The sequence below is a fragment of the Stylophora pistillata genome, chromosome 13 (assembly GCF_964205215.1).
Source record: "Stylophora pistillata chromosome 13, jaStyPist1.2, whole genome shotgun sequence".
In the NCBI taxonomy this organism is placed as follows: domain Eukaryota; kingdom Metazoa; phylum Cnidaria; class Anthozoa; order Scleractinia; family Pocilloporidae; genus Stylophora; species Stylophora pistillata.
The window spans coordinates 24,816,083-24,830,279 of record NC_142531.1 but is presented as its reverse complement, the minus strand read 5'-3'; the positions used below and the strand labels follow the sequence as shown (position 1 = coordinate 24,830,279).

Sequence of the window (14,197 nt, the reverse complement as noted above, 5' to 3'; positions counted from 1 at the left end):
GCAGAATCTGTTTAACGATGAAGAGCTCTTTACTTGATGAGTATACCTTTATTTCTCTTGTTATGAATGTTTGATTCAGCGAGACATTATCAGGGTCAAATGGCCAACGGACCAACACTCAACGTCTTAAAAAAAGTGAGAATATGCTACATTTCTATCTCAAGGAATGGTTAGATACTCTAGTCTTCTCGGATAGGGACGAATAAATGGAGGTCCCATCTCCTGCAGGGTTAGGGGTAGGAGACGTTAATTTCTCATGCACGAGATTACTTTGTGAGGGATGTCCTCCCCTGGGGTGGTTGCTGGGTGGGAATTGGCCCTGAAAAGCCCCCACGGGGAGTGGCAATTAACATATGTATGCACCATTCGTATGCATGTATCTTTCGCTCCGACGAAGGGCTAACGCTCGAAACGTTAGCTTTTGTAATCGTTACGGTGGCCAATTTACCATTTCAACTTTGTTGATATATCCAAATTATTTCGTTACCCGCACCGACGTAGCCCCAAACACTTTCTTTAGAAAGTATCAGCCTTTATTCATATGTATGTACGTATGTCTGTATAGCTAAAAGTGTCCAAGTAAAACGTGCAAAGTGGTAGTGGCCTCCTTTTTTCAGGGAATTCAAAATAAGCGCAAAGGATAACGAAACACGATTTGTCGTGAAATCAGGAAAATAAATCAAAAATTGTGCAGAAATATGCGTCACGTACATCTACGTGAATTGTGTCCATTCAGGGAAGTGATCTCGTCACTGTTTCTCTAACACCCGTGGATTTCCAATCTGATCAAATAATGCTTGTTTCTGTTTCCAAGTTGTCAAATATGTTTAGGTTATGTACAAATTTTTGGGCGACAATATCGGAGAGTGAGGTCGCGGGAATTTGATGGTATCGGACGGATGATTCGATGGAATGGGATTGGTAGTGTCCAAAATAAGACTAACTGTTCGATTTCTAAAATAGTCCAAAAGCAAGAGAACAAATACTTGCTCGCTTTATCAAATTCATCGTTCAGGCTACTTTTATTAAAAGTTGCCTTTCTAAAAATTACACCTCACAATGAATAAATGATGAAACGAGCTACCTTAGTACCTCGATAAATGGTTTAAAGAAAGTTATTTTTTTTCATATAAGTAACTACAACCAGAACAACTGATAGTCTCTTAAATTGATACTAAAACTTTGTAAATTTATAATCTCTTTCTACAAATAAATAAATAAATAAAAATATTACGCACAAATGGTATAAGTCAACTGCCTTCTTGAAATTTTCAAATGTTGTCGAAATCAACTCGGCCGGGTTTGCTCTCGCATAAAAACGGGTAATTGATTGTTACCTCTAAATCACACAGATTTGAACAAGAATGACAAAAACTGAGTGACTTTTCACGGAACGTTTGACTTAAATCCGTAAAATTTTTACGCAAATTGCCGATTTAAAAAACAGCGTTAAAGCGAATGTTGGAATTCTGCATGACAATCAAGATACATCCAAATGATCGTCTGAATCCTTAAACGGATAGAGAATTTCCACATTGTAGAGAATCTTTTTGTTTCGTGTCCAACTGTATGAGTTATCAAAACGAAGAATATCTGAAGAGAGAGAAAGAGAGAATTAAAATGATCAGTAATTTTTGTTGTTATCAAGTCCTTTTAAAAAGGTAAAAGCTTTCCTGTCTTTCACAGTTTCCAGCAGAGCAGAAATAGATTTAGAGCACTCTTTGATTGAGTGACGTAAAACCAAAAGCAAAGTAATATAACGGCCAATAAGAGGAGAGGAAAATACCCTGGGGAGCCAATGAGAACTCGAAGTAAAAACAAGCAAACCCAGGAACTGCTTGCAGTCTAGAAAGTTTTTGGTCTTGTTACATAAGGTACTTACAAATGCCTGGTTTCTCACAGAGAATTGAACCTTCCTCTGGAATCATGTGACAGTTCCGTCTTTCTGTTGGAATCTGAAGAAATACACAACTTTTTAAATCCTGTATTCCTCCTAGCAGGCAGGTAACATAATTTTTTGGCAGGATACGGCATGTTCACTGGTAGAGTACTAGTATTACAGTAGCGAGATACCACAAAAGTAATCTTTACACACCTTCTTCTTTACTATCATTCCCCCCCCTCTTTCTATATGCAAAATACTTATGGATCTTTAAGATGTATAAACGTTCACGCAGACCGCAACACCAGGAGCTACGTTCTCTTCCCTCAGCAAAAAGTTCGTGGGTTCTTTAACGTCCCCTGGTAAGCATTAGAGAGAAGATGCAGGAAACGGGGCCTACGAGACAGAGCTGAATAATGAAATGCTACGTCAGCGGGTACGGGGTCAATAAGGTAGGTACTTGGTGTATACCATCACATAGTCTATCTAAGACTTTCCTTCGTGTATTTAACAATTATTCCACGAGCGCGCGTTGGATATGAGATGATAGATAGCCAACGAGGCGCGTAGCGCCGAGTTGGCTATAATCATCTCATATCCAACAAGCGCGAGTGGAATAATTGTTTTATTAAAAACGTTCAATTAAATTATTAAATTTTATTAAATTCTTAGCTCCCTTTTAATCTTAAGCTGAAACGTACGCCTGCCATATTTGTAGATTATGGTATATTGGCTGATAGACCATAATAGCTAAGCCAATAAAAAGTCTTGAATTGCATTATCCAATGATCTAGTTTTTAATAAATACTGTTATCTTAAATATTGTATTCTTCTCACGTATACCAACGTATTCCCTCGTATTCCCTCGTATTCCCTCGTAATCCCATGTATTCCGACGTATTCCCATGTATTCCCACGTATTCCCATGAATTCCCACGTATTTCTAAGCTATTCCCATGTATTCCCACGTATTCCCATGTATTCCCACGTATTCCCATGAATTCCCATGAATTCCCACGTATTTCCATGTATTCCCACGTATTCCCATGTATTCCCACGTATTTCCATGTTATTCCCATGTATTCCCACGTATTCCCATGTATTCCCACCTATTCCCATGAATTCCCACGTATTTCCATGTTATTCCCATTTATTCCAACGTATTCCACTGTATTCCCATGTATTCCCACGCGTTCCCATGTATTTCCACGTATTCCCATGTATTCCCTCGTATTCCCATGTATTCCCACGTATTCCCATGTATTCCTATGTGTTCCCATGTATTCCCATGTATTCTTATGAGTTCCCATGTATTGCCATGTATTCTTATGTATTGCTATGTATTCCCACGTATTCCCATGTATTCTTATGTATTGATATGTATTCCCATGTATTCCCACGTATTCCCATGTATTCTTATGTATTCCCATGTATTCCCACGTATTGTCAGGTATTCCCATATATTCCCATGTATCCCATGTATTCCCACGTATTCTTATGTATTCCCATGTATTCCTACGTTTTCCCACGTATTCCCATGTATTCTTATGTATTCCCATGTATTCCCACGTTTTCCCACGTATTCCCATGTATTCTTATGTATTCCCATGTATTCCCACGTATTCCCATGTATTCTTATGTATTCCCATGTAATCCCACGTATTCCCACGTATTCCCATGTATTCCTATGTGTTCCCATGTATTCCTATGTGTTCCCATGTATTCTTATGAGTTCCCATGTATTCCCATGTATTCCCATGTGTTCCCATGTATACCTTTGTATTCCCATGTATTCCCACGTATTCCCATGAATTGCCACGTATTTCCATGTTATTCCCATTTATTCCCACGTATTCCCATGTATTTCCTCGTATTACCATGTACTCCCATGTATTCCCATGTATTCCCACGGATTCCCACGTATTCCTATGTATTCCCATGTATTCCCACGTACTTCCATGTATTCCCTCGTATTTCCATGTTATTTCCATGTATTCTCACGTATTCCTGTGTATTCCCACGTATTCCCATGTATTTCCACGTATTCTTATGTATTCCTATGTATTCTTAAGTATTCCCATGTAGTCCCATGTATTCCTATGTATTCCCAAGTATTCTCATGTATTCTCACGTATTCCCAAGTATTTCCGTGTATTCCCATGCATTCTTATGTATTCCTATGTATTTCCATGTATTCTTATGTATTCCTATGTATTCCTATGTATTCCCACGTATTCCCATGAATTCTCATGCATTCCCGTGTGTTCCCATGTTTTCCTGCGTATTCTCATGCATTTCCATGTATTCCCATGTATTGTATTCCCACGGCACATCTTTCCACGTATTTAGAATCATTAATTTAGTGCATTGCTGTGTATTCCCATACTGCTTTGTATTCCCGCATAGTCATTTATGTTCCACCTAGTACTTATGTATTTGCATACTTGGTGCTTTAATCATTCCGGTATTTAAATATGCTGCCTAAAAATAAGGTTCTTTATTTAGTTCTTAATATATGGCTGTTTCTAACAAGGACTGGGAATCACCGAATTCACGAGTTTGATTGGCTGTAATCAATATTGAACGCTTTCTAGATTTTCCCATCTAGACCGGCACCTAGCCAAACAGGAACAAGCCAGTTTTTTGTATTCTTTGTTTGTAACTTTATGAAGCTAGGCAACTTTTACAATAAGATCGGTCTAGATGCCGGTCTAGATAGGAAAACCTAGTAAGGATGGGCTGATACCGACACCAAATATTCGATACCAGCGATACCGAGGTGGGATCGAACAATATCGATACAAGCGAGGAGTATCGATTCTTTTGATACTGCACGTGACCTAGCTACCCGCTTTAGTCTCCCGCGGCTAACCGCTGCCGAGTGGCCGAAAAGACTCCTGGCTCGAGATCGTGTATGTGCGCATTTGTGTGCCGCGTAGGATTGCCACTGTGTACCGGTGTGGCGGTTTCTTCCATTCCTTAGTACAACATTTCACTGTGAAATAGGACCTGATTTTATTAACTACTAATGTAAAATCCCTCAGTACAACTCACAACAATCCAGACTTTACAAGGACGAAAATAATGAGTTTCAAACTACTATGCCTGCTTACTAAAGTAAAACCTCAGGTGAGAAAAGAACTGAGAAAGTTCTAAAATATGGCACCACTTTATTTTCGTATTTCCAAGGGAGTCTCCGGTGTATCGTGTATTCTTTTGAAGCGCAGGAATACATGGGAATACGTGGGAAAACATGGGAATACATGGGAATACGTGCAAATACATGGGAATACGTGGGAATACATGTGAATACATGGGAATACGTGGGAATACATGTGAATACATGGGAATACATAAGAATACATGGGAATACATGGGAATACATAAGAATACATGCCAATACGTGGGAATACGTGGGAATACATGGGAATTCGTTGGAATAAATGGGAATAACATGGAAATACGTGGCAATTCACGGGAATACGTGGGAATACATGGGAATACATGGGAATACATAAGAATACATGGGAATACATGGGAATACGTGGCAATACGTGGGAATTCATGGGAATACGTGGGAGTACATGGGAACACGTGGGAATACATGGGAATACATGGGAATACAGGGGAATACGTGGGAATAAATGGGAATAACATGGAAATACGTGGGAATTCATGGGAATACGTGGAAATACATGGGAATACATGGGAATACGTCGGAATACATGGGTATAACATGGAAATACGAGGGAATTCATGGGAATACGTTGGAATACATGGGAATACATGGGAATACGTGGGAATACATGGGAATACGTGGGAATACGTGGGAATACATGGGAATACATGGGAATACGTGGGAATACATGGGAATAACATGGAAATACGTGGGAATACATGGGAATACGTGGGAATACATGGGAATACATGGGAACACGTGGGAATACATGGGACTACATGGGAATACATGGGAATACAGGGGAATATGTGGGAATAAATGGGAATAACATGGAAATACGCGGAAATTCATGGGAATACGTGGGAATACATGGGAATACATGGGAATACGTGGGAATACATGGGAATAACATGGAAATACGTGGGAATTCATGTGAATACGTGGGAATACATGGGAATACATAGGAATACGTGGGAATACGTGGGAATACATGGGAATACATGGGAATACATGAGAATACGTGGGAATACATGGGAATACATGGGATACGTTGGTATACGTGAGAAGAATACAAGGATATCTAAGATAACAGTATACACACGAAGGAAAGTCTTAGATACACTATATGATGGCATACACCAATTACCTACCGTCAATAACGCGGGCTAAAGTGTCCCAGGTCTAAAAGTTAGCGAAATTAGCGGAAAATAATAAGGGCTGACCTTTAAAACCGAGGAACTCTGTTTTCGTCGAAGGCACTTTCCTATTTCCAAAGGTTGAAAGGAGAAAATTAATTTTTGAAAATTTTTAGGGGGTGTACCAAATTTTTGGAGGTTGTTCTGTAAAAGAAAAGCGGCAAGGAAAACGACGCCTCGGAGAAACAAAATAGGAAATCAACCACGCGACTCAAAATCCGTGTTTCCGCGGCAAAACCTGGCGCATGCGTATACGTTATTCAGCTCTGTCGGCCTACGATTTATCGTCCTTATCGTGTGCTGTTTGATTCTCTCTGTAGTACAAGGTGTAATTTTTCTGATGGCCTGTCTTTGTGTCCACCTCAGGAGATTCTCCTCGAGTATCTGTTAAGTGCCCCAATCATCCATGTCACAGTAGGTGTATCATAAAAAAAACTATCACCAATACCTCTTTCAACGCAATGAACTAGGATCTGTGTTTATCCTCTCCAAAATTTCGCTTTGTGGCTCCCTTAGGAAGGCTTGGTTGAGATAAAAGAACCAAAAAGAAGACTTCACAATAAATTCTCACCTTCTCCTCCAAATCTTTGGAATGTTTACTGCCTTTCTCTGAATAAAAGACACCAAATCCAATATCATGGTCCACAGACTTGTACTGCCAACTACAAGACACACAACAATAACAAACTGTGAACCCCAATCTTTTTTTTTTGTGAATACAGTATGCCAACAAAGGGGAAAATGAGAAACCTGCAAATAAGGCAGGGGAGGTGAGTTGAGACAAATGGTCTCTTGGATCCTCTCATGAACTAAATCCCCCATATGTTAGGTAATTATCCTTTGAGAGATTTGCACCCCTAAGGATTATTAATCTGCTATATAATAAGGACCCAAGGATGAAAACAGGTGTTTAAAAGGTAGATGTGACCAGTGATCGATTGCTGATGATAACTCTATTCATTCCCCCCCCCCCCCCCTCAACTTATACTTTTTATGTTGAAGAAATATAGAAGATTGAACACTCTGAGAAACTGTTCTTAGAGATTGTTTAAGCTTCCATAAGATGCATACCTCAGAACACTGCCTGGTACTTCAACTTCAAAGTTTAGTTTCAGTGCAGTTCCCCGCTTGACACACCCAACTTCATACTGTTCATTTGTCCAAATCTCAGTTTTGTTATTATCTTTATGGTAATATGATTCTGGTACATCACCACCATAACATATCTTGAACAAGAAAAAATACAAGTAGGTGAATTAGAAAACATAAACACCAAAGTTTATCTCATAATAAAACAGCATTTGAAAAACATTTTCAAGACGAATAACAAATTCAGTTGGTAAAAAGTGTAACCTCAATAGGCTTCATGATACAACTCTCAAATTTAAGGGGCTGAGCTGAAATAAGCTCCAACAACCTCAAGTACAAACTAACAGATTATGTGAAAAGAACCATTGATACTTTGCAGTTGGGAACCCTTGCAGGTCTAAAGATTGAAAACCTTCTGAATTTACCTTTGATCTGCACAATGGATCACCATCAGGGTCTCTGCAGGTGCCTCCATAATATTCTGGCAGATTGTCTTCATTGATATACTCAAGCAGCTCAGTTTTCCAGTCCACTAAAAGTAACATCACAACTATAATTATAACCTGCTTTGTGACTGTTTGGTTGAAGTCTGCTGTAGTTAGAAAGAGTCACTTGCAGTCAAACAGAGAAATAGCCAGAAATAGTATATGCACCTAGGGAGACAGACTGTCAAATACAGAGGAAGGCAGATAAACAGACAAGCTGTCCCACAGGGTGAGCCACAATTTGGCAGAAAATCCCTACAAACATCTTAAGAATAACCTCTAACAGCAGAACTGGAGAGGAATCTATATGTCCATCTAAAGAGCTCCATATTGGCTACTAAAAGTGATCCTTATGCTAATATTTCCTTTCCTCAAATTTTAAACAAACAGATGTTGAAACTTTGTACCTCCTAGTATTTTCACTTTGTTTCTTGTCACTTCATTCAGAAATGGTTTTACTAAAGCATATGCTATTGGGAATATCCTGGGTGCTGAAAAAAAAAATCCTTTTAATTGCTAGAAAAATCACTTCATTACTCATAGTGTACCACAGACCTTAAGTGGCTTTTCAAATTCTAATTAATAAAAAAATGGAAATTTTGTTTTTAATTGGGGTACAAAATAATTTAACAGACTGTTTCCTAACTTTACTAAGTTCTACTTAACTTTGATCATCAGACAACTAAATCTTTTAAATAGTTCTTAAAAAGAAATTGGCAGGCATGATGGCTGGTCAAATAATTGAGAAGCCAAATCATGAAAGCACCTCTATTTTATGTTACATTTCACAACTAGAGGGTTGAAGTAACCTACCATTAATAACAAGAATATTCTTCATCACTTCTGGGTAGTTATCTTCATAAAATCCTGTGATCTGTGAATGATTGTAGTACTTCAGACCTAATAATTACATTTTTTGGTGCAACAATCAGCTAAATTAACAACATGGGTGAAATACTGTTTAAAAATACAGTTTATGGGACTTTATCATGCAAGTGAATAATCTTTGTACATTAAGCTCTATAAAGCTAAATACCAGTACATTATCCTTGCATATACATTCAAGAGGAAACTCTGACGTGTACTTACCTTGTTGAAAAGCATGACACCTGCAAAGAGGTAAAAAGTAGTCTGGGTATTAGCTAAAAAATAAACAAATATATAAATAAAACAGAGCAAAAAAAAACAACTTTTCTCTCACTTTTTCGACATTTACTGTCTGAATTCTGCTCACAAACCTGGCTTCCAAAGATGCTTTAGTCCCAGTCCCTCCATGTCCATCACCATCACAACCTGATCGATGCGTTTGTTGAGCTAAAAGACAGACAAAGAGTAAAATTAGGGCTCTTACACCATCACCAGCTTCATATTAACTAATCACCAGTCATCTCATTTCACAAATCAATTACTATATATAGCTTAACTATTTACACCCTAACTTCGGCATGTATGACCTCCGTACTGTTCTCCGTACATTTCATAAGGTGCTACTAAGAAGAATTTGTTTAACTAGAGTTAAATAGAGGGGTGATCATTTCCTTCATTCTTGTAACCTTGATGTGTGATTTAGGAGTGATATTATAAGGAGAAATTACATGCTGGTCACTCTTAGTCTTAGGGGGGCAAGAGGTTACCCTGGTACACGGCAGAGGATAGACTTTTGTTCTCAAACTTCTCTTGTGGTGTTAGGTTCTAACAACATTATGAACATTTTTTTTTTTTTTCAAGTTAGAAAATGTTTGTTTGAGGGAAAACTTCCTTTTAACCCTTATGAAAGTTAAAAATATTGCAGTTATTCTTTCTCATTATTAAAAATTGAAAGTATAAAACATGAAATTAAGATTCCCAGGAGAAGTTATTGGGGGACATTTTCCCCTTTACACTCTCTGGGAATAAAGAAAATTTTCCATACCCTGGAAGATTGATTTCTGCATAGGAACATTGCATATTCAGCTAAGTAGGCTTTGAATCTGATAATTTCATCTTTCTTCGCAGATGACAGCAACCCTTAAATAATCATTAGTGTACATTTATTTAGTAGATAATAATTGGCAGGTACATATAATATAAAGCTGGAAGTTGAGCTCATTGATATCTCTCTCCAAGAAAGATACTGTTTACCCAAATTGGTGTTATGTGAGTGTGATAGGTATAATGTACTAAACATCTTAAGTTGTTCATTTGTTATACAGATTACTGATATCAATAAAAATTTAAAAGAATTCTAAGTAACTAACAAGAGAAAAATTCACCTTTAAAGTCAATTTGTCCAATTGGATCAATGAAAACTGGAGTGCCTTCTTTATCAAAACCAAAATAACCTCCTGGATAATATTTTGACAATACCTGTCAAAAATAATGATTTCTATGAGGGAATATTGATGTTATTAAATGTTATTCACCAAATGGTCCATCAAGTTGGAGCTTATCCTCATTTCCTTAACATGAGTTAACTAAGCACCATTACTCCTCCCTGTATGGGATGCTCAAGTCCATTGCAAAGCTACCCCCTGACATTTCACCACGCTTCGCTGATGATTTGCTGGTGCCCATTTATTCCCCTGGGTGGAGAGAGACACTATGACAATAAAGTGTTTTGCCCAAGAACACAACCCATTGTTTGGGCCAGCTAGTTCTCAAACCTATTACCTCTCTACCTAGAGTCCAGTGCACTAATCATAAGGCCACTGTGTCTCCCCATAATTGTTACAGACAAGAAATATATTTTGCTGAATGATTTGGTACTTAATTGCATTCAACTGACTTCTGGAACTTTGTAGGTTTCCACCAAAGTGTCAAGTTTCATCTGCCTGCGAACATTCATGCTCTGATGAAAAAAGGGCACATGTCAATTTTTGAGGCAATTAACTAAATTACAAGTTTTTGTCATTTTCACTGATCTAATCAAATGCATCCATTATAGAAAATGGAATCAGTCTGAGAACTTTGAATTTTCAGAAACAAGATAAATTAGGAGAGAAATATGTTCTGTAAATAAAATACAGGTAAGTGCAGATATACGTTACTTTCTCTCACAAAGCATTAAGCTTTCTTACTATATCTCCAAACAAGTCCATTGTAGTAAAGGTTAATCAAAGCAAGTTGTAGGGTACTTATCACATATGAATCCTGTCAATGGCCTTGAGAATGACAACAAGTTCTCTTAAGCTTTAACCCTTATTATTCTAACATCAGTAATGCATATTTTCCATGCTATACTCTATACATTTCCTACAGAGCTGACAAGGAGAATTTGCTTCATCCCGAGCTTCTTTAATTGGTGATCTTTGACAAAATTCTATCCAAAGCAGATAACAACAAGATCAATACATCACCTCTCTTAGCATGAATTCTGCTTTTTCGATACTGAAATCTCTTGCTGTCAGGAAAAGTAACAAAGAATTTTTTGAGTCTAGTTGACACAGAGTGACTTCAATATTGCAATACCAGTTTGCACAACAGTATCATATCAAATCACTTAGTTTAAATCTACACTTTACTTGTGTCAGCAATCTCAATGACATATAACCTGTAAAAGGTTTCAATTGGAATGATGGCATCACAAAAAATACCACAGCTTTCTTCAAAGACTACTACCTGAGTTAAAATAGCACAAGTTTTTTCTGAGAACTCAACCCAGCAGTTTTTTACAAAAATAATCCTTTTTCTACTCTTACTAGTATTGTTTGTTATCACATTAGTTGATGATCATGTACTTTGATTACCAGGGCTTTATGTGTTTTATAGAACTACCACTACCCCAACTTCACAGAATTGTAATGAGTACACGTATCTCACATTGCACATACTCATACTTGGAAGATGTTGCTATTTAACAATTGGTGCATGCTTTAGTGTGCGCTATTGAGTTATGGAGCACACGGGAAGTTTGGAGAGCACAAAAGAAGCGTAACAGTTGCCCGAGGCAAAAGCCGAGGGCAACTCTAGCCTCTTGAGTGCTCTCCAAACTTCCCACATGCTCCATAACTCGATAGTGCACAGCTGAAAGCATGAACCAATTGTTTTGGAACATAGCCAGTGGAATTGTGCATCAAATCCGACACGAAAAACGGACAACAATATCAGTTGAAGCCAATCGTGATGGCGCTGATGCTGATCTCCTTTTCCTTTGTTTTTCTCTTTTTCTGCCTCATTAAAGAACTCTAGCACACAGGAAAAGGTCGAAACATTGTCTTCGTTTTCGGACTAGTAGGCCGAGTTTCTGTTTGTATCCATTATTGTCGTGAAATATATTATTTTTCCCTGCGCTAACAATGGCTGCTCGCGCAAAAGAAAAAAAATTCTGGCAAAGTCGGATTTGCTGACGCTATCAGCGTGCACTATTGGGATTTTGAGCATGCTTATGCATAATGAATTTGACTGCACGACTCTGCTAGCTATGTTCTAATTTAATTTACGAATGCTCTACTCCTACCTCGCAGCCATCTCAACAAAAAGTGATCGTCATGATTTGATTGACAAATATCACTGACACAAACCCGAAACTGGAAAATAATTTTAAAAAATGAAAATTATTAGAACGTAATTCACTATTATAGCAATAATAATTGTAGAAGTTAAAATCTACACTTGGGTTGTTAATTGATACAAATTTATCAGTTAGGACAATATCGACTGAATTTTAAACATTAGCAACTCCTTGTGATTCAAAAGGCGGTTTGTGGTTGCACTTTTAATCTTCTCTTAACCCTTTAGGATCCCTTCGGGTACTGAGTGACTCATTATAGTCCAACTGTTTTCCTTTTACTTCGAGACCAAAAAAGATTCTTTCTTATTCTTTCAAGTAGATTAGGTCCAATCAAAACCATTCAACAGCTTGCTTATACAAAAACAACTAGAAACTACACCTTGAATACCACTGTCTGTAAATGAAGGTTGACAATCTAGCTGTTTCATTTTGTATATATAATTTCTGTTTAGCCCTGTCCTGTTATGGAGCATCTTTTATATGATAAACTGACTTAAGCATGCATTTTGATTGGTACTAACTTCTAAGCTATAAGAGGAGACATGCATAAATGGCATCACATTAATTATCATCATTTTGCTCTTTCATCATATGAAACAAAGAGGTCCCATGTTATCATGCCAGGATCTGAACAGTTTTTCTGTGATAGATCTCGGAAGATGTCAAAATGTAGTAAGAATATCAGTGACACACTCGGCTACACCTCACCTCATGTGATACTTTTTGTTCTTATCAAATTTTGACATCATCTGTGATCTATTAATTATTAAACAGATGCATGGCAATGAGGAGTCTATTTTGTAAATTGTCTATGGTCAGGATTAATTTTGTTTTAGTCTGTTATAAGGCATAATTCTCATGTTTACAACCTCATGTTCCAAATCATTTCGGTCCATAACTTACAAATACATCATACTGAATACACTCATTATCTATATCTCAACTGTTAATGTTGTACTGCTATAGATGGTTAAGTTTACATATCAACCAACTTTGTCTAAAATCTCTTGCTGCTCTTGAGTGAGATCGTCCATTCAGGAAGCTTCCGGCGCCGCGTGATAGAAATAACTTTGAAAAAAAAATTCATAATGAACGAATGACAACTCCATCGTGTGGATTTTGTTCTGATCAGTAAAAATGGATCACCTTGAAAGTCATTGCGCAAGAAGGCAACTAAGAAACCTGAGGGCGAAAGGAATTTTCATAACACAAAGGAAGTAAAATAAATTGACACATTTAACGCTACTAAACGAAATTATAAGAGGGCATAACAAAAAACTATGTTTGACCAAGTCAGAAATGAGAAACTAAGAAAATTTGCAAATTCCCAATCGATCGAGAGGAAACTAGACTATTTCAGCTCACCTTCAAATTAATTTCCTCAAATTAAATATCGGAGTGAAGAAGTTCTTCCCCATTCAGTCCAGTTTCCCCGTTTAGCTTTGGCGATAATGGGGAACACATGTACACCTGGTAACATCAATGCTCCTCTGAAAACACAATTGATGAAAATCTCATCTTTCCGCGAAATATCAAGAACCTTTGAGATAAGTTATATAACTAATTAACAACGGTTTATAACATCTATGCTCCAATGAAAACACGACTGGTGAAAATCTCCTTTTTTCCGTGAAATATCAAGAACCTTCAGTTAATTATATAATAATAATTATTTAGATCGGGACTTCGAACGTGGGTCACCTAAGAACCAACAACGTCGTGATTTTGGCTTCTGAATTACGTGTGGTGATCACATGCGATCAAAAACACCGCCACGAAACATCATAATACTCTTCTTTGGCAATAACGATCATTAATCTATGGCCTCTACCTTCTAAAATTATTCCCTGGTTTCACAAGAAGCAAAACAAAAGTTCA

At 37.5% G+C, this 14,197-nt stretch overlaps 1 protein-coding gene across 4 annotated transcripts; it reads right to left on the bottom strand.

The window, feature by feature from the left end:
* Window positions 1-951: 951 nt before the first annotated feature.
* On the bottom strand, window positions 952-14,180 carry LOC111338328 (SEC14-like protein 2). Of its 4 annotated transcripts, XR_015994777.1 has the most exons (18): window positions 14,021-14,180; window positions 13,685-13,809; window positions 13,312-13,387; window positions 12,266-12,335; window positions 11,166-11,209; window positions 10,595-10,657; window positions 10,083-10,176; window positions 9,743-9,837; window positions 9,069-9,144; window positions 8,920-8,939; window positions 8,644-8,704; window positions 8,238-8,321; window positions 7,771-7,877; window positions 7,328-7,482; window positions 6,828-6,918; window positions 6,284-6,324; window positions 1,883-1,955; window positions 1,559-1,593 (listed from the first exon to the last, which is right to left on the bottom strand). XR_015994777.1 is itself a non-coding variant. In XM_088743535.1 (17 exons), the coding sequence occupies exons 5-17, from the start codon at window positions 11,175-11,177 to the stop codon at window positions 1,481-1,483; spliced, it is 1,044 nt and encodes a 347-aa protein (XP_088599661.1). In that variant the 5' UTR covers window positions 11,178-11,209; window positions 12,266-12,335; window positions 13,264-13,387; window positions 13,685-13,809; window positions 14,021-14,180; the 3' UTR covers window positions 952-1,480. The 4 variants fall into 4 exon arrangements, 3 of the variants coding, with proteins under 3 accessions (XP_088599661.1, XP_022800528.2, XP_022800529.2); XM_088743535.1 differs by lacking the exon at window positions 6,284-6,324 and having other exon boundaries at window positions 952-1,593; window positions 13,264-13,387; XM_022944793.2 differs by lacking the exon at window positions 6,284-6,324 and having other exon boundaries at window positions 952-1,593.
* Between the last annotated feature and the right edge of the window lie 17 nt (window positions 14,181-14,197).